At 43.3% G+C, this 25,931-nt stretch overlaps 1 protein-coding gene across 1 annotated transcript in view; it reads right to left on the minus strand.

Moving 5' to 3' along the window:
• LOC137373755 (neuroblast differentiation-associated protein AHNAK-like) overlaps positions 1–25,931 on the minus strand; it is a 93,706-nt gene that overhangs the window by 22,670 nt on the left and 45,105 nt on the right. Inside the window, exons 4-8 of the mRNA XM_068039066.1 lie at positions 25,669–25,776; positions 25,384–25,540; positions 18,345–18,514; positions 3,198–4,620; positions 486–1,922 (exon numbers count right to left, since the gene is read on the minus strand). Coding sequence (XP_067895167.1) covers positions 486–1,922; positions 3,198–4,620; positions 18,345–18,514; positions 25,384–25,540; positions 25,669–25,683 — 3,202 coding nt within the window. The 5' untranslated portion in view covers positions 25,684–25,776. The remainder of the gene's footprint in view (positions 1–485; positions 1,923–3,197; positions 4,621–18,344; positions 18,515–25,383; positions 25,541–25,668; positions 25,777–25,931) is intronic.

Below are 25,931 nucleotides of genomic sequence, written 5' to 3' on the forward strand. Positions count from 1 at the left end.
TATTTTTCCGCCTTCTCCTTTAATGTCTACGTCATGTGCCTCCAGTTGAACTTCACATTCTGGTGCTCCAACATCTATCTTTGGGCCTTCAATATCCACCTCCGGTTTTTCAAGTGAAATATCTACATCAGGCTTCTGCAAACTCACATCCACTTTCGGCCCTTTGAACTTTGGAAGTGAAAGTCCAAACGATGGCATTTTCATGGATGGCATTTTAAATTTAGTGCCATCACCTTCCAACTTCAGGTCTCCTGAATCAACATCCCCACCTATTGCTGGGGCTTGGATGTCAGTTATTGGAGATTTCATGTCCATTGACAGTCCTGGAGCTGATAGATCAAGTTCAGGTTTTGACAGGGATGGATCAACATTAATTTTCCCTTTCACAGTTGGAATGCCAATATCTATTGAAGGCTTTTTTATCTCAGGCATTTTTATACTGGCATCAGGGCCTTCCACCTCAATGGCTCCAACACTAAGATCACCTTCTAACTTGCCAGGTTTTACATCTACTGCTGGCACTTTCACATCCACATCAGCTTTTGGTAGTGAGATGTCAACTTTTGGAAGGCTGACATCAAGGTTCATTTTGGGGGTTTTTATGTCAGGAGCCGAAATGTCAAATTTTGGCCCTTTAAATTTAGGGAATTTGATTTTACTGCCTTCTCCTTTAATGTCTACATCAGGTGCCTCCAGTTCAACTTCACATTCTGGTGCTCCAACATCTATCTTTGGGCCTTTAATATCCACCTCAGGCTTTTCAAGTGAAATATCTACATCAGGCTTCTTCATGCTTACATCCACATTCGGCCCTTTGAACTTTGGAAGTGAAAGTCCAAACGATGGCATTTTCATGGATGGCATTTTAAATTTAGTGCCATCACCTTCCAGCTTCATGTCTCCTGAATCAACATCCACACCTATTGCTGGGACTTGGATGTCAGTTGTTGGAGCTTTCATGTCCACTGACAGTCCCGGAGCTGATAGATCAAGTTCAGGTTTTGACAAGGATGTATCAACATCAATTTTCCCTTTCACTGTTGGAATGCCAATATCTATTGAAGGCTTTTTTATCTCGGGCATTTTTAGACTGGCATCAGGGCCCTCCACCGCAATGGCACCAACACTAAGATCACCTTCTAACTTGCCGGGTTTTACATCTACTGCTGGCACTTTCACATCCACATCAGCTTTTGGTAGTGAGATGTCAACTTTTGGAAGGCTGACATCAAGGTTCATTTTGGGGGTTTTTATGTCAGGAGTCGAAACGCCAAATTTTGGCCCTTTAAATTTTGGCAATTTTATTTTTCCGCCTTCTCCTTTAATGTCTACGTCAGGTGCCTCCAGTTCAACTTCACATTCTGGTGCTCCAACATCTATCTTTGGGCCTTTAATATCCACCTCCGGTTTTTCAAGTGAAATATCCACATCAGGCTTCTGCAAACTCACATCCACTTTCGGCCCTTTGAACTTTGGAAGTGAAAGTCCAAACGATGGCATTTTCATGGATGGCATTGTAAATTTAGTGCCATCACCTTCCAACTTCAGGTCTCCTGAATCAACATCCACACCTATTGCTGGGGCTTGCATGTCAGTTGTTGGAGCTTTCATGTCCACTGACAGTCCCGGAGCTGATAGATCAAGTTCAGGTTTTGACAAGGATGTATCAACATCAATTTTCCCTTTCACTGTTGGAATGCCAATATCTATTGAAGGCTTTTTTATCTCGGGCATTTTTAGACTGGCATCAGGGCCCTCCACCTCAATGGCACCAACACTGAGATCTCCTTCTAACTTGCCTGGTTTTACATCTACTCCTGGCACTTTCAAATCCACATCAGCTTTTGGTAGTGTGATGTCAACTTTTGGAAGGCTGACATCCAGGTTCATTTTGGGGGTTTTTATGTCAGGAGCCGAAACGCCTAATTTTGGCCCTTTGAATTTTGGCAATTTTATTTCTCCGTCACCTCCTTTAATGTCTACATCAGGTGCCTCCAGTTCAACTTCACATTCTGGTGCTCCAACATCTATCTTTAGGCCTTTAATATCCACATCAGGCTTCTGCAAACTCACATCCACTTTCGGCCCTTTGAACTTTGGAAGTGAAAGTCCAAACGATGGCATTTTCATTGATGGCATTTTAAATTTAGTGCCATCACCTTCCAACTTTAGGTCTCCTGAATCAACATCCACACCTATTGCTGAAGCTTGGATGTCAGTTGTTGGAGCTTTCATGTCCACTGACAGTCCCGGAGCTGATAGATCAAGTTCAGGTTTTGACAAGGATGTATCAACATCAATTTTCCCTTTCACTGTTGCAATGCCAATATCTATTGAAGGCATTTTAATCTCAGGCAGTTTAAGACTGGCATCAGGGCCCTCCACCTCAATGGCACCAACACTAAGATCTCCTTCTAACTTGCCTGGATTTACATCTACTGCTGACACTTTCACATCCACATCAGCTTTTGGTAGTGAGATGTCAACTTTCGGATGGCTGACTTCAAGGTTCGTTTTTAGAGCTGTCATGTCAGGTGCAGAAAATCCAAATGCTGGCCCCTTAATTTTGGGCAATTTTATTTTACCTCCTCCTCCTTTAATGTCTACGTCAGGTGCCTCCACATCAACTTCACATTCCCGTTCTCCTACTTCACTATTTGGGCCTTTAATATCCACCTTAGGTTTTTCAAGTGAAATATTCTCCTCACGCTTCTTTCCGCTCACATCCACTTCGGGACCTTTGAGCTTTGAAAGTGAAATTCCAACTGATGGCATTTTCATGGATGGCATTTTGAACTTAGAGCCATCACCTTTTACCTTAAGAACTGCTGAATCAACATCTGCATCTAATGTTGCATCATGAATGTCAGTTGTTGGGCATTTGATGTTCACTGACTGTCCTGGAGCTGATATGCCAATTTCAGGTTTATACAGGGATGTACCAACATCAATTTTACCTTTCTCTGTTGGAATACTAATATCAATTGTTGGTGTTTTTATCTTGGGGATTTTTAGACTAGTATCCGTTGCTTCGAGTTCATTGGGTCCAACACTGAGATCACCTTCAAACATTCCTGTTTTTATATCTATTGCTGGCACTGTCACATCCACGTCAGCTTTTGGTGATGAGATGTCAGGTTTGGGGAGATTGGTGTCATGTTTCATTTTGTAAGTTTTTATGTCAGGTACAGAGAAACCAAATTTTTTCCCTTTTGTTTTGGACATTTTTATGTTTCCTTTTTCTTCTTTGATGTGCATGCTAGGAATCTCCACAGCTCCTTCAGCCTCAGATGCAATTGACTCCCAGTCTTTCTTCCTAATATTGGTTTGGTGTTTGATACCCGAAATGTTGCTCTCTGGCCTCTTTGTGCTGATATCCATACTTGAATCAAGGCCTTCTAGCACAGTAGCCCCAGTACTAAGATCACCCTTCAACTTGCCTGGCATCTTTTTTACTGCTGGTGCTTTCACATCTGCATCAGTGCTTGAAACGTTGATGTCAACTTTCATTAAGCTGACATCAATTGCAAGGGTAGAAGACTTGGGCTGAGTTCCAGAAGTTTTACCTTTTGCTTCTTTCTTTTTGGACTTTTTTATTTTTTCTTGTTTATCAGTCTTGGATTTCTTTGCTCGTGTTTCAGATTTTGGAAGTGAAATATCAGCAATTTGCTTGCTGATACTTGTTTCTTGTTCCTCTTGTAATGGGAATGAAACATCAGATTTTACATTTGTGATACTGAGTTCTTTTTGTGAGACATCATGTTGTGTCGGATGAGCAGTTGTTTCCACACATTCCCTTCTCATTTGTGACTTAGGTTTTGACAGTCCACTGCCTGTTTTTAATTTCTTTTCAGAATCTGTGATCTGAATAGCTGGTATTGTGTCACTGTCTGTATTTGGAAACTCAGTTTCAATTTTGAGGTGTTCCATATTTGCATCTGATGTTTGAAAACATGTTCCTCCCTCTGGTAATTTGGTTGCAATATTAAGTGTGGGCAGAATTGGTTCTGAAAGTACGAATTTTGCTATTTTGAGTTTTGGCATTTTGAGTTTGGATTCAATATTAATATCTTCTGAATCCATTTCTTGACTTTGATCAGATTGTTTTATTGTTGTCATTGTAGTGTCATTTGTTTTTTGTAGTGTACTGTCTGCAGTTATTTGTAGCTTGTCATATTGCAAAGCAGAGGACCCCTTGGTACCTGTCGAAGGTTCTTGTTTTTCCTCTTCAGAGGCTTCTGTTTTCCCCATTTTTATTCCTCTTGCACCAATATGTGGAAGTTTTATTTTTCTTCTTCGTTTTTTTGCTTTTTGGGGGCTTTCTGCTATTTTTAAATGTGATTCTATATCTGTGCTTGTAGCAATTATGTCATGTTGATCACATTCTTCTGTTTCTGATAAGCTGCGTGATCTGTCCAGTTTGTATGTTTTTGTTTTTTTGAAAGTTGGAAACTTGGGGCAGGAAAAAGATACATCAGGTACTTCAGCCACCTTTGTCCTTCCTTTCTGAATAGTTTCTTGCATTTGTGTTTCTGTTTGTGTGTTCATTTCTTCAGAAGCATCTCCTTTTATTTTTGTTTTATTTCCATAAAGTTTCATAAAAAAATCTTCTTCCACTCCCTAAGAAAAGGAATATATTGTCATTTTATCATTTTTTATATGAAAGAAATCCATAACATAGATAAATAGAGAGAGACAGGCAGACAAAAGTAGCCAGTGTATTTGTTGAATGAAGAACTTAGCTCATTTGTAAGGCGGCCCTCTATTACACATTTGTAGCTTTGGCACTTCTAAGTTACTTTATCTTCTTTGCAAGTGGGCTAAATTTTGTACTCAACATCTAAATGGCAAGCACTTTGTATGTACACATTATAATTTTTTCATGCATATGTGGATCTAGAAATACCCATGTGTCTTATTTGTAATGACCTGATTTACATTGTTACAATGCAGGCTAATTTCTAATACCCTTTTCTTGTGGTCACTCCAAAAGACAACTTCCATGAACTACAATTTCACTTTATGCATAAAAAATCTGTTATAATTACAGTACAGAATGAAAAATGAAATCTTCTACCAATAGGATATAGACCAGAAATAATGCACCTAAATACTGTGGAAAAAAACTCTCCATTGAGTCACTTACTACTGCACTTTCAAATTCCTAACTGTTAAGCCTTGGCCCCTCACTCAGCATGACATTTGTGCAGCTACCAGTTTACTCAATTACACTCTCATGCTCACCTTGAATGCTGTTGTCCCCTTTAAAATCACTACGCTCTCCCACCCTGATCATTCCCATTGGTATGGCCCTCACCTTCACTCGCCTATCTCCCACCCTGATCATTCCCATTGGTATGGCCCTCACCTTCACTCGTCTAAGGACAAGGGATGCAGACTTGAAGGATTATGGTGGACAACTGGCTTAACAGTTCACTGTCAGATCTGGTTGGATCACATAAAGGATTATAAAGTCCTGCTCTCACCTTCCAAAACTGCTCACTCTTCTGGGATCACTCTCCTGGAATGCAAAGGTAACTCCCAGCTTCTCTTCTTTGCGACAAACTGTCATCTCTCCCTGCCTTCTTTACCCTCAACTCAAATAGCAAGTGTGAGGAGCTCATGGACTTCTTTGTCACGAAGAGTGAGACCATCTGTTCAGCTACCTCTGCCACTTCCCCTCCCTTCATCTAGTCCACCAGGCCAAACCTCTCCTAAGGTTGCCCCCCTGCCCTAGCTCTTACCTTGTATCTTTATCTCCTATCTCCCATCGTGCCTCCTCCAAGTTTGTCTTGTTCATGACAGCCACCTCCTTCTTCCTTGACCCGAATCCCAACAAACTGCTGAACATTCTGGCCTCAATGTTAGCTGATGTTGTTAACGGTTTCTGCTCCACAGGTTCAGTCCTTCTCCCCTTCAAATTTGCCATCATCACCCCTTCCTCAAAAAACTTACCCTTGACCTCTCTGTCCTTGCAAACTACTGCCCTATCTCCAACTTCCCTTTCCTCTCGAATGTGCTGTTGCTTCCCAAATCCATGTCCATCTCTCCCACGATTCCATGTTTGATTCTCTCCAATCAAGTTTCTGCCCCTGCCACAGTACTGGAACAACCCATTAAAGTTACAAATGACATCTTATGTGGCTGCAACAGAGGTAAACTATCTCTCTTCATCCTTCTTGGCCTGTCTGCAGCCTTCATCATGGTTGACCACGCTACCTTCTGCCAAGTCTCTCCTCTATCGTCCAATTGGGTGGGACTGCCATTGCCTGGTTCTATTCTTATCTATCCAGTCAGATCCAGATAATATCTGCAATGATTTCTTTTCCCACACGTGCACCATTACCTCTGGAGTCCCCAAAGGATCTATAATTGGCCACATCCTATTTCTCACTTACATGCTGTCCCTCAGCAGCATCATCCAAAAACATGTCAGTTTCCACAAGTACATTGCTTGACTGACATCCAGTATTGGATGAGCAGAAATATCCTCCAGCTAAATATTGGGAAGACTGAAACCATTGGCCTTGGTACCCCCACAAGTTCCCCTCCCTCATCACCGATTCCATCCTTTTCCCTGGCACCTTTCTGAGGTTGAACCAGGCTGTTCACAACCTCAATGTCATATTTGACCCTAGGATGAGCTTCTAACCCCACATCTGCTTCATCCACCTCCAAAACATCACCTGGCTCTGCCCCGGCTCCACCCCATCTGTTGCTGAAACCCTCATCGATGCCTTTTGTTACCTCTAGAATCAACTATTCCATGCTCTCATGACTGGCCTTCCATCTTTCACCCTACATAAACTTGATCTTTCCAAAATTCTGCTTTCTGAATTTTAACTTGCAGCAAGTCCGATTCACTCTTCATCCCTGTGTTCGCTGACCTACATTGGATCTGGTCTGGCAACGCCTTAATTTTAAAAATCTCTTCCTTGTTTTCAAATCCCTCCATGGCCTCGTTCCTCCCTATCTCTGTAATCTGCTCCAGCCCTCCAAGCCTTTGAGATCTTTGCACCCCTTGTCTCTTGTGCATCCCCGATTATCCCTCCACCATTGGTGGGTGTGCCTTCAGCTGCCGAGGCCTTGGACTCTGGATTCCATTCCTAATCCTTTCCCCTCTCTACCTCAGTCTTGTCCTTAAAGACCTTCATTAAAACCGACCTCTTTCACCAAGTTTTTTGTCAGCAGTGTTGAAATCGCCTTCTGTGGGCAAAGTTTTATCGACCCCTCGAAGCCGCGGATCACGGCGCGAGGGCTGGTAAAATTCTGCGGGGAGAGGCTCGCCATGATCCGCGACATCGAGAAAGTGTCGCCACATATTACTGGCGGCAGAGGGGACCTCAGTGTGACCCCCCCGCCACCTGGCAGCAGGCTTTTTATCTCCATATATAAATTGACATTAATTATATTCAAATAAACTTACCCGCCATCCCACGCCGATTTTACGGCCTCTATTCGGCCTTGCACGCCTTAGGAACTCCGCGCGGAGTTCCAAGGCGAGAACCTAGTGTGGAGCGGGAGTAATAAAAATTTCAGGGCAGGAGAGGTGGAGGAATGGGGAAATCAAGTTTTATTGGATGTGGGGATGGTGGGAAGGAGTTATAGGCCAAATGTAAGAAGGTTGGGGGGTAAAGTTCAGATAGGAAAACAGGCACATGTCGGTCATTTCGGGCATTGAAATGACCATTGTGGGGGTCAGGGAAGGGCCATCCACATCTCTCTTATTTTTTAATAAACATTTAATACTGCTGCACCTTTAGAAATTAACAGTAATTCTAAGGGCTTAAAGCACGTTAAAAATGGCACCGGCGGCTGCGCGGTGGTGATGGACGCTATTGCTGGGGATGCAGAGGCTATCCCTACACGTCATCGGGGCGGACGCTCCGCCCCCACTATTTAAATGAGACCCCACACGAAATATCACGGGGGCTCCTCAGTGGCCCCTCCATGTCGGAAGACTGCCGAGTTGAAAGCACCCTGCCGAGGACCGCGTCACGCGAGTAAAATTTAGCCCTGTGGCTCAGTGTCAAATTTTGATTAATAAGTGTAAAACAGTAATGGCTTTCCTAAAAATTAATTTCATGCTAAAGCTTAACCAAATCACCATCATGCCTTTAGAGCTAACGACTGTTTGGTTTCTGTTAAAACTTGCTGAACTATAGTATTCTATAGAAATCATCTTTTCCCAGACAATGCTGTCAAATTGAACAAAGCTATAGGCCCAGATTTTATTTTGCAGGCGATGGCCATAAAGGATGGTGGCTCGCATCCACGGGCTTTACTTAGTGGAGCCACTGCGATCCGTTCCTGGCAATGGCATCCAGCACCATTGTGCAGGCGCCAGCGCCATTTTTAAAGGGCTTCCAGCCCTAACATTGAATTTCAATATTTAAAGGAATAAGCATGTTAAAATATATTTGAACAATGAAAGAAATGTTTTCATCCCCTCTCCTACCCCCCAAGGATAAGGATAATCCAGGAAATTATAGGCCGGTGAGCCTTACGTCAGTGGTAGGGAAACTATTAGAGAGGATTCTTCGGGACAGGATTTACTCCCATTTGGAAACAAACGAACTTATTAGCGAGAGACAGCATGGTTTTGTGAAGGGGAGGTCGTGTCTTACTAATTTGATTGAGTTTTTTGAGGAAGTGACGAAGATGATTGATGAGGGAAGGGCGGTGGATGTTGTCTATATGGACTTTAGTAAAGCCTTTGACAAGGTCCCACATGGCAGACTGGTGCAAAGGGTGAAGTCACACGGGATCAGAGGTGAGCTGGCAAGATGGATACAGAACTGGCTCAGTCACAGAAGACAGAGGGTAACAGTGGATGGGTGTTTTTCTGAATGGAGGGATGTGACTAGTGGTGTTCCGCAGGGATCAGTGCTGGGACCTTTGCTGTTTGTAGTATATATAAATGATTTGGAGGAAAATGTAGCTGGTCTGATTAGTAAGTTTGCGGACGACACAAAATTTGGTGGAGTTGCGGATAATGATGAGGATTGTCAGAGGATACAGCAGGATATAGATCGGTTGGAGACTTGGGCGGAGAAATGGCAGATGGAGTTTAATCCGGACAAATGTGAGGTAATGCATTTTGGAAGGTCTAATGCAGGTGGGAGGTATACAGTAAATGGCAGAACCCTTAGGAGTATTGACAGGCAGAGAGATCTGGGCGTACACGTCCACAGGTCACTGAAAGTGGCAACGCAGGTGGATAAGGTAGTCAAGAAGGCATACGGCATGCTTGCCTTCATCGGTCGGGGCATAGAGTATAAAAATTGGCAAGTTATGTTGCAGCTGTACAGAACCTTAGTTAGGCCACACTTAGAATATTGCATGCAATTCTGGTCGCCACACTACCAGAAGGACGTGGAGGCTTTGGAGAGGGTACAGAAGAGGTTTACCAGGATGTTGCCTGGTCTGGAGGGCATTAGCTATGAGGAGAGGTTGGAAAAACTCAGATTGTTTTCACTGGAACGACGGAGGTGAAGGGGCGACATGATAGAGGTTTACAAAGTTATGAGCGGCATGGACAGAGAGGATAGTTAGAAGCTTTTTCCCAGGGTGGAAGAGTCAGTTACTAGGGGACATAGGTTTAAGGTGCATGGGGCAAAGTTTAGAGGGGATGTGCAAGGCAAGTTTTTTACACAGAGGGTGGTGAGTGCCTGGAACTTGCTGCCAGGGGAGGTGGTGGAAGCAGATACGATAGCGACGTTTAAGAGACATCTTGACAAATAGATGAATAGGAAGGGATTAGAGGGATATGGGCCCCGGAAGTGCAGAAGTTTCGGCAGGCATCAAGATCGGCGCAGGCTTGGAGGGCCGAATGGCCTGTTCCTGTGCTGTACTGTTCTTTGTTCTTTGTTCCTTGCCCTCTCACCCCCCCTAAAATACTTACTTTGAGTACCTGACCTTCCCCCCGCAAAGTTCAGTAACTTTTACCTTCAACCCCTTCCCACCATCCCCTCCACCAGTCAGAATTGTTTTCCCGCTTCCCCCCCTACTCCCGCACAGAAATAATTTCCTTGATCCCCCCTCCCCACCAGTGTCCCGCATCGGATCTCTGAACGGCAATCGGACAACACGGGAGTGACGGCCTCCGGCACCAATGTGGATACTGAATGGATGGCGGGTGGGGATAAGTATTTAATTCAATCATTTTCATACATTTCGATCTGTCACCGAGTGGCTGGGGAGCTGCCATGAGACCTTGCCGCTGCCAGCAATATGGGGCCGGGCCTTCACGGCGTCAAGACCTGTGGCAGGCTTCTCCCAAAGTCATTTTCCAAACCCCCCCAGCCATGTCCCCCGACGTCAGGGGCCCAGTAAAATTCAGCCCATCAGGTGGAATTTTACATTTTCCCCTGTGGCGGGTTTGGAGGTGGGGAGAGCATAAAATCGAAGGGGATGGGGTGGTGGTGGGGGGAGACCTCGCCACCATCCTGCCTTCACTGAAATTTAGTCTGGGTGGGAAGGCCTGTGAACTGCCTTCTCACCCCGCTGCCAAGTGAGACCTTTAATTGGGTAATTAAGACCGAATTGAGGGTCTCTTCCGCCACAGCCGCAATTACTCGTGCGGTGGGCAGCCTTGCCACCACACGGGAAGCACGGCACGAAAATCTGTGCGGGCTGCTTCCTGGCTACCAGTAAGTGCCTGAATGAGGGGCCATCATCAGGAAGGGGACTGAGGGGCCACCACCCCCCCCCCCACACCATGCCCTTGCTGCCGACCCCCCTCCTCCCCCACCCGTATTTTTTCAAACAAAGGGCTCAGCGTGTGATCGGGATTTTGGCCTAAAAGAAATACTAATTGGACTATAAGCCACTGTCAGTATACTATCTTATCCCTCCCGAGAATTAGATTATTTAAAAATTTTTTTTAAATTTTGGTGTTGCAACCATAGGGAAGGAGTGACTTGGTCAGCCACTAGAGAGCTATAATCAATGTGAAGTTGACTGCTGTTGGGTGATTTTGCTTGCTTCATGTTTCAAACAATATATTGTTAATGCCAAATGGTCATCCATAGCAGAGTATACTTTCGTATTGCATGTTTTGTTATTTTTTGAGTGAATCTAATAAAGTTGGATGAAATTAAATGAAATTAAAGATTCTATATCTGAATGCGCAAAGCATCTGCAATAAGATAGATGAACTAGTGGCACCAACAGAGGGACATGATTTAGGTCTAATCGCCATTACAGAGACATGGTCACTTGGTGATCAAGGTTGGGAAATAAATATTCCAGGGTACACAATATTTCAGAAGGACAGACAGAAGAGCAAAGGAGGATGGGTCGCCCTGATGCTAAACAATAACATAAGGGCATTAGTGAGAAAGGATCTGGCCTCAGAAGTTCATGAAGTAGAATCAGTATGGGTGGAAACAAGGAATAGCAAGAATCAGAAAATACTGGTGGGAATAGTTTATAGGCCCCCTGACAGCAGTTATACCATTGGACAGAGCATTAAACAAGAAATTATTGGAGCTTGTAACAAAGACAATGTAATAATTGAGGGGGATTTTAATCTTCATCTCGACTGGGACAATGAAATTGGCAGGCATGGTCTGGAAGGTACATTTGTAGAATGTTTTCAGGACAGTTTCTTGGAGCAATATGTTCTGGAACCAACTAGGGATAAAGGTATCTTAGATCTAGTATTGTGTAATGAAGCAGGGTTAATTAGCAATGGCATAGTAAAAGATCCACTGGAAACAGTGATCATAATACCATTGAATTCCATGTTAAGTTTGAAAGTGACATGTTACAATCACAAACAAGAATCTTAAACTTAAACAAAGCCAATTATGAAGGTATGAGGGGAGAACTGGCTAAGGTAAATTAGGTAAATAGACTAAAAGGTATGGCAGTAAATAAACAGTGGGAAACCTTGATGGAAACAATTCAAAATGTTCAACAAAAATGCATTCCTTTGAAACAAAAACTCAGCCAAAAAGACCCATTCGTGGCTCACTCAAGAAGTTATGGATAGTATTAGATTAAAAGAAAAGGTATACAATGTTGCAAAAAAGACTAGCAAGTCTGAGGATTGGGAGTGTTTTAGAAACCAGCAAAGTGTCACCAAAAAGTTGTTGATAAAGGAAAAAATAGAATGAGAGTAAACGAGCCAATAATATAAAAACAGAATGTAAGAGCTTTTATAGGTATATCAAAAGGAAGACAGTAGCTAAAGTAAACATTGGTCCCTTAAAAGCAGAGACAGGAGAAATTATCATGGGGAATGAGAAAATGGCAGAGGCATTGAACAAGTATTTTGTGTCTGTCTTCACAGTAGAAGATGTAAGTTCCATACCAGAAACAGACAGCAACCTAGGGACTAAAAAGAGTGAGGAAATTAAGGAAATTCATATCAGCAGAGAAAAAGTATTGGAGAAACTTAAGGGACTAAAATCTGACAAATCTCCAGGACCTGATGGCCTAAATCCTAGGATTCTAAAAGAGATAGCTGCAGATATAGTGGATGCACTAGCTATGATTTTTCAAAATTCCTTCGATTCAGGAATGGTTCCATCAGATTGGAAGTTGGCAAATGTTACACCTTTCAAGAAAGGAGGGAGAGAGAAACAGGGAACTACAGGCCAGTTAGCCTAACATCAGTCGTTGGGAAAATGCTGGAATCTGTTATTAAGAAAGTATTAACAATGCACTTAGAAAAGCACAGTATGATTAAGTCAACATGGTTTTACGAAAGGGAAATCCTGTTTGACAAATTTATTAGAGTTTTTTGTGGATGTAACTAGTAGGTTAGATAAAGGGGAACCAGTAAACACGCTTCTCTGCAGAGCTGAAAGTCATTTATCCTTTGTAGTCTTGTCTTCAATGTTAGAAGCCTAAATTTGTTACTTGTAACTGGTTGAAAATTAAGTTTTGCAACTGTGAAAGGGATAGGCTTCAGCCTTGAAGATGTCTGGCAGAAATCTAATTTTAACTTTTCAAATTATACTAGAGTTTTTAAAAAAAAACTTATCACTCTTTTGCAGTTTAAATTAAAGACACGTTTTACTGACTGGTTGTTTTTTCCAAATGAGGTTAAGTAGCAAACACCCAGAAATTGAAAACTGGTTTAAGGGAGAAAAAGGATAAATAAAGGAGATATGGGAAAGCTTATTCCCATTTTTCTACTCTTAAAGGACTGCACGGTTGTAGTGTTGTCTTTTTAAGAAGCTGGCTTGAATATTTCAGAGCTGTGAAGCTGTGAGATGCTCCGCCCTCTTTAACCCTTTTTGGTGTAAGTATGTTGAAGGTTTTATTTAACTATGAGAGCTAACTTTTTCTTCAGTTTTATTAGTCATTTGGAAGGTGCCTGAAGAAAGAACAAGGAAAACGATGGAATTTTTTTTCTTTTTAAAGCACACATTATTCTGTTCTGTGTTTAGTTATTGGTCTGAATTAAATTTCAATTATTAAGGTTAACTAACCTGTTAGGTTGTGAAAACCATACTTCCATTGTGGCCACCATGAAATTCTGGTTATTATATCAAGGTATGTGGGGGTGTTTAAATCTGGACTTAAGACATTCACATCTAAAGCTTAGCAGTTTTGAATTTTAAATGTTCAATGGTGTGAATTGGAATTTGGAATATTTGAGGTGACTTTGGTTGTTTAATCATCTTGGTTGTACCAAGAAAATCTTGGATTAGACATTTCTTACAGAAAAATTGCTAAAGAAATTTTGGAAACAATTGGAATTTATTCTAAAATACTGCCTTCTCTAATGAGAATGTTTTTCCTTTGAAATTGATAATGTTAGTCATGATTTTTACCACAATGAATTCTTTGTGTGTATTTCTTTTAACAGGTGACAATGGTTTCCAGGGCCACATGAGTACTGGTACCACAGCAAGAGATCCAGCAGGTTTTTAAGAATTTAAGAACTTATCTGCAGACATCAAACGTCACAGCATGGTGATGATTTGGACGAAGATCTTTGTCTTTCAAAGACTTGACCTTAACCCATTCAGGCCATTTGTTATCTTTCGGGACAGAGTTCATGAAGGGGAGATAAGGAAGTTACATCCAAGCTAGTTGCGAGCACTTTTGTTGTTGATGGAAAAACACCATGTAAAACTGCCAAGCCTGGAAATCATTGTTTCTGAGATTGCAATTAATAAAATACATTGATATAAGTTGCTGTTCCAAGCACTCAAGAAAGGGAAATTTATCTGAAGTTTAAGGGGATAATCAAATTTCCATTTAAAAAAACTAATGAAATGCAGTCTAGGTGCTTTCTATCAAAAAAGAAAGTTTCTTTTGGGAAGAAATAAATTGAACATTGACAGAAACTGTCAGCCCAACAACATTATTATTTGAATTTGGGATCATTTGGAAATGACAAAATGTCAGGCTCAATATAATGGTTATTTTTGAGAAATAAAAGGTCATCTAAAATAAATAAAATGTGTTAATAACTGGGACCATGTGGGAATGTTCATTTTCTGTTTTTAAAAATTCTGAAAATATTGGGGGTTGAATTTTACCAGCCCTTTGGGGAGGGGTTGGGAGGCAGGAAGGCAGGCAAAATGGCACGGGAAGGCATCGGCCGGCGTTAACACAGAAACATAGAGAATAGGAGCAGGAGTAGGCCATTCGGCCCTTCGAGCCTGCTCCGCCATTCATTATAATCATGACTGATCATCCAACTCAGTAACCTGTTCCCGCTTTCGCCCCATATCCTTTGAACCTTTTAAACCCAACAGCTAAATCTAACTCCTTCTTGTAAACATACAATGTTTTGGCCTCAACTGCTTTCTGTGGTAGCAAATTCCACAGGCTCACCACTCTCTGGGTGAAGAAATTTCTTCTCATCTCAGTCCTGAAAGGTTTACCCCATATCCTTAGACTATGACCCCTGGTTCTGGACACCCCCACCATCGGGAACATCCTTCCTGCATCTACCCTGTCAAGTCCTCTTAGAATTTTATAGGTTTCTATGAGATCCCCCCTCACTCTTCTAAACTCCAGCGAATATAATCCTAACCGACTCAATCTCTCCGCATACGTCAGTCCCGCCATCCCAGGAATCAGTCTGGTAAACCTTCGCTGCACTCCCTCTATAGCAAGAACATCCTTCCTCAGATAAGGAGACCAAAACGGTACACAATATTCCAGGTGTGGCCTCACCAAGGCTCTGTATAATTGCAGCAAGACATCCCTGCTCCTGTACTCAAATCCTCTCGCTATGAAGGCCAACATACCATTTGCCTTTTTTACCGCTTCTTGCACCTGCATGCTTACCTTCAGTGGCTGGTGTACAAGAACACCCAGGTCTCGTTGCATATTCCCCTCTCTCAGTTTATAGCCATTCAGATAATAATCTGCCTTCTTGTTTTTGCTACCAAAGTGGATAACCTCACATTTATCCACATTATACTGCATCTGCCATGCATTTGCCCACTCACTCAACTTGTCCAAATCACCCTGAAGCCTCTCTGCATCCTCCTCACAACTCACCCTCTCACCCAGTTTTGTGTCATCTGCGTTCACGACATCTTCCCGTTGCCATGCCATTTTGCCAGCGGCAGCAATGCTGGAAGACATCTCATCTGCCTAGAGCCCAATTGAGCCACTTGAGTGGCCAATTAAAGGCCTCTTCCTGCCTCCACGGACATTTTGCTCACTTTGGGAGGGCCTGGCGCCACATGGGGAGACAAGAGGTAAAGCCCGGCAGCCTCCCAGCAGTCTTTGATGGGGGGGGCGGGGGCTGCGATAACCCTCCTTTTTGTTCACTCTTTGGTCCAGAGAGGGGCCCACTGGAGGCAATGGCTGCTCCAGTTTCAACAGTGTTGCCTGTCCTCAGCAACCCTTTCCCCCCCCCCCCCCCCAACCCTTGTCAGGACCTGCCTGACTGGGCCCAGTATCCCCAGACCCCACTTACCTTACTTTGAGGGTGCAGGGCCATCAATGCAGCCTCATCCTCCAGGTGCAGCCCAAGCAATGCCACTAGCAGTGGCACTGCTGAGCTGCCGGCCCTCTGATTGAGCCGGTAACTCTCGGGAGCGAGCTGCCATCCTTAATAGGGACAGCAGCTCCGGCAGCACCCACTTAATTGGCTGCTGCCAGCAAAATGCAGCCCCGGGTCCCTCTGCCCTCCAATGCAGGGTCGCCACCCCCTGCCGACCCCCACCTCCACTTTAAAATTCTTTATTTCTAATCAAAATAGCAAAGATACTTAGAAGTGCAAGAAGATTCGCCTGCTTAGGGGCTCAAAGGCAACCTCCCACCTTTGCCATTCTGCACAAAGACTGAGTAGCGCTGGCAAATTGTAAATGCCATACTCCACATGTGGAAAACATGGAAGCAAATGAGAAAAACATTGCTCCTCTGAGGGTAGGATTGAGGTACATTGTTGAAGTGAGTAGAGGGAGCTTTACTGTAGATCTATCTTGGCTTTAATGACCTTGGAGTGCTTGATGCTAACACTGGTGAATACATTTTCCACTTAATTACATCTAGCTATTATGAATTTACATGTAAGACCCCAAATGTGATATTCAGGGAAAAATACACAGAGCTTGAGCTACGCATGTTTATTGTACCAGGTTTTGAGAAGCCTAACCAGTAATCCTTCAAAAGACTACTGGAAACCCAGGAAATGTTTCATTTTTATATTAGTGGGCCCAGGAGAAACAGAAGTACTCTTCCTGACACACAAAAAGCTAAGGTTCACTGCTAGCATGTTCAGGGCCCTCCCTCGGGCATGCCTCCTGCCCCCGACTACGAGACCTGACTTGCCTTGAAAGGCGAGCTGCAGCAGGACACCCATTTGGCACCTGCAGTTAACTAGTGGCATTTCAATGAGGCCTACAACTGAATTTTGGCAGCGGCCTCAGGCCAGCAGAGATTCGTTATTCTGCCAACTTTGAGCCCATTTTGGGCCGAAGTCAGGTTTCTTAACCATAGTTTCTTAAGGGAAATCTCCTCTGACACATCAAGGTAAGTGCATTTTGGTATGTACGCATGTGTAGTTGGTAAAGACAGATGTAACACATCACTAACTAAGGTCTAAATGCATCTCCCTGTCTGATCATCTGATAAAACTCTTCCCTCTCCAAAACAAGGAAATATAATTGTGTCTCCTGCGGCACCCAATGGGTGCGCAGTGGGTAGGAAAATGGGAGGCATCAATTGCGGGCTGGCAAGGTCCAGCCGTATGACCTGTAGAGGCAGGAGGTGCACTCCTGCTCCCCTGGCTCCACATTAAGGAGTCTTATAGGATGGTAACCTCTATGTTGGCAACCGTTTTTTAAGCTGCAATAGTCTCCTGAAAACCTACCGAATTTCTCCATGGGGTTCTTAATCAGGCAATAAAATAACAGTCTAAAACATTTAGCAGCCACCCGAATGCAGGCGTGAATAGGGGAAGGCCAAGGCACTGCTAAACTCCTCATCTTTCCACCCATCTTAAAGCCCACAAGTGTTTGGAATTTCTCCCCCATAGAGTCTGATAGCAAATTGAAAAAGACAATGTGGTAAGACAAAAAAAGGAAAAAGTTGCCATAAAGTGTGCAAAGTAAATGCTGCAGGCATTCAAACGAAATTGGCTTCAGCAAAAATGAACATCTTCTTTAAGATTTGAAGCACCAAAATGGCTAAATTGGCCTGCTAGAAATTGCCCTTTTTAAATATGCAGTGGCAGCCAGTGGTTTTTTTGGAGGATGAGACCAGATTAAGGCGTGGATTAAGTGCCTGAGATAAATTTGACATGTCTAATAACACATATCACATGTGCTACTCCTCTGCCCCCCTAGAGCTGGCCTATCATATTATAGCATAATGTACTCTTCTGGCAATTAACAGACCTAATTATATGTGTTATCTTTGTCCATTCAGTAATGTCTTTGCAGAGTCTCCCCATTCTAGAATATGGAGAATGGCTGTGGGATTGGGATTAAAATGATATAGCTGACATTATTAAAAAATAATGGTAATGCAGGCTAGATAGACTGAATGGCCTTCTACTATTCCTATGTTCCTAAACCAATAGATGATAAAGGTTCTGTTTGAAGGCAGTTACCAGTGGAGTATTACAAACACTTGTATATCATGTGTCATCAAAAGTTCACCCATCCTCTAATCAATTACATTCAAAATAAATAATGGACCATGGTTTAAGAGTGAGTGGAGGTTAAATGGTAATCTTTTTCTCATTGTGAATGTGCTGCATCCTCTCCTCTCAGTGACTAATCTGTCTAGTAGTATTCATATTAAAAATTGCCATCAGAATATATTTAACTTTATTGTTTGAAGTAAGTTCCTAAGGAAATAACATTAACTGTACAGCTAGTTAATATGTGATTTCTAACAGAAAATAAACCCACCGCAATTGGTTTGCTTCCTTTTATTTCAACTGCCTCAGATCCTATTGCACTGGATATCGTTCGTTTCAGGCAGTATTTCATTTTGTATGGTTCGGAGTACTGCAAAATCTTGAGTGCGTCTTCATATTTGACATTATCAAAATAAATTGTAGCACTGATAAGTTGATCACCTGATGGAAAACAAAATCATACAATTGGTTATATAGTGATTGGATCCTGAAATGAATTCAAAGCTTTAAGTATCTTAGACAAACTTCCTTAATTAAAGTCAAAGCAAAATACTGCAGATGCTGGAAATCTGAAATCAAAACAAGAAATGCTGGAAATACTCAGCAGGTCTGGCAGTATCTGTGAAAAGAGAAGCAGAGTTAACGTTTCAGGTCAGTGACCCTTCATCAGAACTCTTGAGTTCTGATGAAAGGTCACTGACCTGAAACGTTAACTCTGCTTCTCTCTCCACAGATGCTGCCAGACCTGCTGAGTATTTCCAGCATTTCTTGTCATTCCTTAATTAAAGCATTATCTGATACAGTAAACCTTACAACATTTGGCACAACTAAAATAAAAGCAAACTTTCAGTGGAAAATATAATTGGGAAGTATTGTAACCTCTGAAGGTGTCAAAATATGACTCTGTCTCTACAAGTAGTAGAAATATATAACAACTTTGTCTATGTATTATCTTGGCTGAGTTAAATGCACTCTTGTCTCTGACTCAGAGGATGGTGGGTTCAAGCCTCTTTCCAGGACATGAATACATAATTTAAGCTGTCACTTCAGTGTAATACTGAGGGTGTACTGCATTGTCAGAAGTATGATCTTTTGGGTGAAAGCTTAAGCCAAAGCCCTGCCTGCCTGTTCCGGTGGATGTAAGAGATCCTATGGCACTGTTCCAAAAAAAGAAAGGAATCCTGTTGTATCCTTTCACTATTGCTCCTTCAGCCACTACCAAAAACAAATCCACTGGTCATTTTGTTTGTGGGACATGCTGTGCACAATTTGGTTGTCATGTTTGTTTTTTGGCATTTATTGCCCATTCCTAGCTGCCCTGTGAAGGTGGTGGTGGGCCTTCTTCATTTACAACTAAATGATTGCTATGCCACTCAGAGGGTAGTTAAGATTCAACCACTTTGGAGTTGGACTGGAGTCACATAAGAGCCAGATCAGTTGGGATGTCAGGTCTCCTTCTTCTAAAGGACATTAATGAACCAACAGCTTCATAGTCACTTTTGCTGATACCAGGTATTTATTTCAAGATTGTTTTTCTCCGGGCTGAACTCAGATTCTCAAACTCCAATGGTGAGATTTAATTCATATTCTCTATGAATTAGTCTATTACTCTAGCTATTAGTCCAGGCCTCTGGATTATGAGAACAGTAACCTAACCACTACACTATCATACCTGTCATTTACATATCAACAATGACCGCACTAGAAAAGTATATAATTAGAGGCAAAACACGTTGGGATTTACTGAGAGGAAAAGATACTATAAATGCCATTTCTTGCATGACTACAGGTAGACTGCACTGATCTAGTTATAACTGAAGAGAGTAATATTAAACTTTACAAGCATTTTATAAAACATATTCCAAGTCATTTTACAAATAAAACTGTTATCAGTATGTTCATATAATAGGAGCATGAATAGAAACCCAGTGTTATTCAAGCAACTTAACCGAATGTAATACTGCTATAACAGAGCCTGTATTGTTTGTTTTCTAAACCTTAATTTTCAAAGGAATCTTTGATCTCTAATGAGTAGATTTGTTGATTTAAATTGAAGATGGTTTAATTGATGTAAATAGCAGGGTTTTTCTTTGATATAATGAACTGATTTATTCTTTTTTAGAGACTCGCATTAGTGCAACATATTTAGATCTTGCTATTGAATAAAACAATGACTCAGATTTTGCGATCAACAGGGAAGTGATGGCACTAGTTGCTGACCTTGAAGAAAGCTGCCCGCAATGATTTAGTGATATCTCTGTCATGCAGATTTACCCTTTCCCGTTAGCTTAATTCAAGCGCCAAGTCAAGGGACTCTCCTGGCATCCAGCAACAGTGATGTCATCAAGCAGGACAAGCAGCCAATCACATTGAAATATTCTCATTGCCAGCAAATCAGGAAGTAAAGTGCACTAATTATCCTTCAGTTTTAAAGAAATTTTACAGAGAGTGAAATAATGGATGGGGCATACACATTAGAAGCTGAAAAATCATAAACAATTTTTTTTTAATGATATTTTAAAAAACTTGGATAATATTGAAATTACACAGATATAAAATTAGTTTTCTAGGGTCCAAGACATTCTTCAGCAGCAGTTCTGACTCAACACTCCATTAAAATCCCAGTTACATCTCATTAATAAAGCATAGCTTTTTAGGCAGATTTTAACAGTGGTATTACAGCACAAAAGTGAGAGGGTTCTCACCAGTTCAGTGATTTATAATTGATTGCAGTCTCAGGAACCTTATGAGGAAGTGTAAAATCACTGACAGTAATTTCTGGATTTCCGTATTTAACTGCGGCATGTGCGGATTCCAGAGGTTGCTGTCAATATCAGAGAAGTAATGACGGCAAAAGCTTACAGTTTTGCTGCCGTTACTACTGCAAGATATGGGCCATTATTTTAAGGGACCCGAATGATGCAATTGAACCAAATTCCTATTGGGATCAGTTTGTTTTGCCCAAGCCTCCTTTCTATGATACTTGTGATAGCATATTATTTTTCTGTAATTTAGCTGCTATGAACTGTATCTGCATACAAATTAATATTAAGGAATCTGTTACAGTATTGCGATTTTTAGCATTTCTTCTCTTCCAATATTCCACTAGCTTTTTCTGTAAGCAGATCTTGGTCTCCTACAAGCAGCCCTTTTTTCTATATTCTGGGCATGTATTGCTGCTTCTGGAGGGGTAACAATTATCCCACTTACAGTAATCTATTTCTTGGATTTAACATAGTTAAATAGCATGCCTTCACATTCTCTTTAAAATAATAGATATTATCGCACACTGCAGACTAAAGTCATTAAAGCTCTAATAATCATATTACCATAATACATTTCACAAATAATTTTATTTTCATATCATCCATAGACTATTTAGAAAACTTGGACTCAATGCAACCTTTTGTCATCTGTCGATGCCGACCTGGGGTCCTCCTTGAGGCAGTGAGGGAGAAGAGGGAGCTCCTCTTCCCGAAGGGTGGCAGGAAAAGGCTACCTGCCCAGACCAAGCAGGCCTGAATCAAGGTCACCGCAAGAGTGAGCAGATGGAGTGTGATCTGCAGGAACTGGGTCCTGTGCAGGAAGAGGTTCAATGACTTTATTGACTCTGGCAAGGTGCATGCAACACCAAACCCTCAGGACAGGTCTCTAGGTATTCAACCTCCAGCAGACACTTCAACAGAGGAGCCTGAGGGCACGTGCTGCTCCTGAACATGGGAGGTGTATGTGCCCAGGATACTGAATGAACCTTCAGCAAGGCTCAGATCTATAGTGCTGCTGAGGACCTGTTACATTGAGCCATTGGCATTGGCCATAGAGATCAGCAGTACTTATCTCTCTCTTTTCTGTGTCCTTAGAATCAAGGAGTCGTAGAGTCATTACAGCCCATCGAGTCAATACCGGCTCTCTACTCTCTGTAGAGTAATCCAGTCAGTCCTATTCCCTGGCTCTATCCCCATAGTCCTTGCAGGTGAAAGGGGAACATATTGCCCATGAGAGGACCTAGATGGGAGGAAGGGTCCCACTCCAACACATCTCCACAAGGGAAGCGGAAGCTTCAGAGATTGCCAGTAGCATGATGAAGGACGTCAGGGAATGCGAGATGGGCATCCCGGTTGGTAAGGGTGAATAGAGACTGCAATACTTACATTAAGGTGGTGCATTGAACTCTACCATCCAACAGTATGCCAAAGACTGAGCTGCAGTAGGAAGCCTCAACACTGTAAAGGCTTCTGCCGTCCAAGGCTAGTTCTCATGATCACCTTTTGTGTCTCCGACAAGTGCTGCCATCGAGGTGCTAAGACCGATTACTGCATCATCACCAGGCCATGCGCTGCCAGCACAGACCTCAGACCAAGCACTGTCACGCCTTATTAGCGAACCCTCGACCAGCGTAGACACAGTCACTTCAGTGGGTCCTTGCGCACAATTAGACAGAGTGGCACTGGCTGGTGAGCACATCACAAGTGAGCGGGAGGAGGTGACAGAGGCAGAGGCAGCCCTGATCAGCTGGGCACAGATACAGGGCCTCGGGAGTGACAAGGAAGTCTTAGACTCGCAGTAACAGATGTGTTCCCACATTTCAGTGTTCCCTAAGGCAGTGCATGGTCATGAACTGAGAATGGAGGTGTCCATCCAGCTCACGTGCCCTACCACGGCTCAGGGCTTTGAATGCACGAGCTCCTCCATGGAGAGAGTGGCCAACCTCATGGAAAGCCTTATGTTGCAGAAGTTGGAGTGCATGCGGGAACTGTGTGCTGATGTTCACAGGATGCAAGCCACACTGTGTAGCCCGGAGCAGTCAGTAACGCTGAGGGAACAGAGATGTTTGGAGGAAATGCCAGCTGCACCCCAGATGGCACTCCCCTCCAGCCATCCAGCCAAGGTCATCGAAACGGATGAGGGTGCCACCCCTCATGGAGCGCCATCATCATCAATGGACTCCTTGGCCCCTTTGGCTGAGGGGGCATCAGTGCAGTAGTGTCCAGAGATGGAGGCTGCCCCTGCACTGACACTGGTGCAGCAGTCCCTGGAGGTGCCCCCACTGGCATCTCCATGACAAGGGCAACAGCCACATGCATCTCAGCTGCAAGCTGAGACAAGCAAGCAGGCTGTCCCCACCTCTTCCAAGGCAACAATGGAGCACTGCGTAGAAGTGGCTGACAGCGGAGGCCACCTCGTCGGGCAGAGCACTGAGTGGGTCAATGGGAGTGTCCTTCACATATAGCTGTGCAGTTTTTGTCTTTTTGAGCACTGTGTAAATTTTGACACATGAAGCCAGACGTGTGAGCCTCCATTTATTAACGGTGGCACAGGAAAAGGGGGATGAAGTGGTGAAGGGGAGTAAGGATCTATGAACAGTGACAGTGAAACCTCTGGGCAGTTGTGCATCCTTCATTGGCAGTAAGAGTTGAGCTGTTCTAGGCTGCATCTTCAATGGAAGTCTTCTCACAGGCAGCTCAAAGTGAGTTCCAGAGTGTGCCATTCCTCCTGGGTCAGAGCAACTCAACTGAAGCAAGCTTGAATCAGATGATCCCTGACATTGATGGCATCCTGATGAGACCCTCAAGCCTAATGCTGGGCCCAGCCACCTCCCTGTGCAGACGGAGCACCTCTGTGCTCTACATCTTCCTCCTCCCCCTCTTCCACCTCCTGCTCCTCCTCTTCCTTCGATGAGCTGTGTCCATTCAGTGCTTTAGCCTCTGTGAAGGACCATGTTATGGAGAGTCCAGCAGATCACCACAATGCCCGAGACTCTTGCAGGAGTGTACTGCAGGGTGCCACCCAATTGGTCCAGGCACTGGAACTGCATCTTCAGAAGCCCGATAGCCTGCTCGCTGGTTGTCCTAGTGAGCAGATGGCTTCAGTTGTAGCGCCTCTGTGTGTCGGGTTCTCGTAGAGAGGTGAGCAGCCATCTCTTGAAGGGAGATCCCTTGTTCCCTAGAATCAACGACAGAGTTTGGGGGCAGAATGAAGAGCTGCAACAGTCTGGACAGCCGGGCTTGAAGAAGGCACGGCAGCTGCCAGGAAAGTGAGCACAAACACGCATAAGGCACTTGTTATGGTCACAGACCAGCTGAATGTTGAGGGAGTGGAAGTCCTTCCTGTTGATGAATCTCACTGGGCACTCACTCTGTGCCTTGATGGTCACATGGGTGTAATCCATGATGCCCCACACTGGGGGAACCTAGTGATGGAGGTGAAACCCACTGTCTCTGTGCCTGCGAGTCACCATCTGTCTGGAATTGTGTGTACTGGCCAGCTTTTGCAAGAAGGGTATCAGTGACTTGTGAGATGCAATGGTATGAAACTGTTTGCGAGATGCCAGCAAGGTCCACAGCTGATCTTTGGAAAGACCCAGAGGCGAAAAAGTTCAAGGCCACAATGCCGTTGACAGCTACTGGCAGGGTATGGTGAGCAGTGCTGTGAGCTGTTAAGGGTTCTGCAATGAGGTCACAAATCTCTGTGACCATTTTCCTGGAGGGTTACAATATTCTTTGGCACTGGTTCTCAGTCATCTCAAGGTAGCTCCGTCTTCAGCGGTACTGTCTATGGCCTCCATTGCTTTCCTCAGGAGTTACAAGGAAGGAGGCTCTACTTAGACCAGCTGCAACAGATGTGTTTCCACTTGGCAGCATTCCCTGAGGTAGTGCACGGTTATGGCTAAGAATGGAGGAGTCCATCCAGCTCATGTGCGCCACCACAGCTCAGGGCTTTGAGCACACGAGCTCCTGCTCCATGGAGAGAGTGGCCAACCTCATAGAAGACCATATGCAGCAGCACTTGGAGTGAATGCAGGAACTGTGCACTGATGTTCACAGGATGCACACCACGTTGTGTAGCCTGAAGCAGTTAGTGGTGCTGATGGCACAGAGATGTTTGGAGGGGATGCCAGTTGCACCCGAGATGGCACTCCAGCCAAGGGCATCGAAGTGGACGAGGGTGCCACCCCTCATGAGCACTCATGAGTTCCCGCCAAAATCTGAACATGGTCCTCAACAGGCTCTTAATGAGCTCTTTCACAACGTTAATTATCACTATTAATGGATTGAGCAGTTTCACAGGGCCACCTTCCCCCTGCCCTGGTGAAAGTCACTGGCACCAAGAACGGCAATGGGAAACAGACACGCTGACCGGCGCCAGTATTTTCATTCCCCGCCCACCTCCGTTCCCACCCCCGAGGGGAATCTTGCTGGTCAATAGGCCTTTTAAGCTCATTTAGCTATTAGATAGCCACCTTAATTCTTCTGATTTTAAACTTCTATGCAATATTCAGTGAACATCTGGGTATAATTTTCATATTTTACCTTCTCTCATGCTTAGACGTTTCGCAGCAGGAGAATCTTTCAAAACATGTTTGATAAATATGCCCTCCTTTTCTCCACTTTTAACACTGAAACCCGTTACACCTACTTCAGCCTCTGTGTTCACAACTATTTCTACAACATCCTTTTCCTTTTCTTCCTGGAAAGAAATATGAAGAAAATGTAAGTCCCTGTAAATAATTCAGCAGATAGTTTTTATTTTTTTTATTCCTTTGGTCTCCAAATTATACAAAAGTTTTGAAAACTATAGATAGCAAAAAAACCTACCGCTTTGTGACTCATGTTTGCAGGTAATTGTTTCTTTGACAAAATTTCTAAATCTTTCTTGTGATCTGTGATGTCGCCAATTGCCTCATGTGGTATCTCCTCCGGCACCTACAGAAGAAAATTCAATAATTGGTTGAAATGAGAGAGAATCTTTAAGGATTTAACCATGAAACCTCATAGAACTTACAATTAAGAATATCTGTGTTGAACAATACCGCAGTTGAAAGTTTTATCCCCCTTCAGTGTTTGGCTAGCTTGAATAA

Source organism: Heterodontus francisci, chromosome 9 (assembly GCF_036365525.1).
Source record: "Heterodontus francisci isolate sHetFra1 chromosome 9, sHetFra1.hap1, whole genome shotgun sequence".
Classification (NCBI taxonomy): Eukaryota; Metazoa; Chordata; class Chondrichthyes; order Heterodontiformes; family Heterodontidae; genus Heterodontus; species Heterodontus francisci.